The sequence below is a fragment of the Penaeus monodon genome, chromosome 22 (genome assembly GCF_015228065.2).
Source record: "Penaeus monodon isolate SGIC_2016 chromosome 22, NSTDA_Pmon_1, whole genome shotgun sequence".
Taxonomy (NCBI): domain Eukaryota; kingdom Metazoa; phylum Arthropoda; class Malacostraca; order Decapoda; family Penaeidae; genus Penaeus; species Penaeus monodon.
The window spans coordinates 6,759,854-6,760,265 of NC_051407.1; the positions used below are offsets into that span (position 1 = coordinate 6,759,854).

At 44.9% G+C, this 412-nt stretch overlaps 1 protein-coding gene across 1 annotated transcript in view; it reads right to left on the bottom strand.

Moving 5' to 3' along the window:
- Window positions 1-120, bottom strand: part of LOC119587509 — a 1,028-nt gene extending 908 nt beyond the window's left edge. The window contains exon 1 of the mRNA XM_037936236.1: window positions 48-120. Within this exon, the coding sequence (XP_037792164.1) occupies window positions 48-59 (12 nt within the window). The 5' untranslated portion in view covers window positions 60-120. The remainder of the gene's footprint in view (window positions 1-47) is intronic.
- Between the last annotated feature and the right edge of the window lie 292 nt (window positions 121-412).

The window sequence follows — 412 nt, forward strand, 5'->3', positions numbered from 1 at the left end:
AAGAACGAGAACTGATTAGGAGAGACGAGCCAGGAACTGCCACTCACCAGGAGCTCCATGATGCTAAATGCTACCTCCAATAACCGGATAACACCATTTATATATAGAAACCTCTTCTCGCTCCTCCTCCAGGCCTCAGATTAACCATCACAAGGTCTCGCTCCTTTCTCCCATCGCGCACAAACGACCAACTCTCACTTTAAGCTAAAGATAGAAAGAATCTTCAAATTTCTCCTGAAGGTTGGTGTTGTGATGCTTAACCCCGCGGATGAGGCGAGTGAAGTAAACATCGCAAGAGAATAACATCGCTTCGTCATCCACTTTCGGATTTCTCCTGCGACTTCCTTTTGGTCACTCCTGCCTTTTAGCATGGAGGATCGCATACATTAAAAAATAAATCCGGTGTTATTAA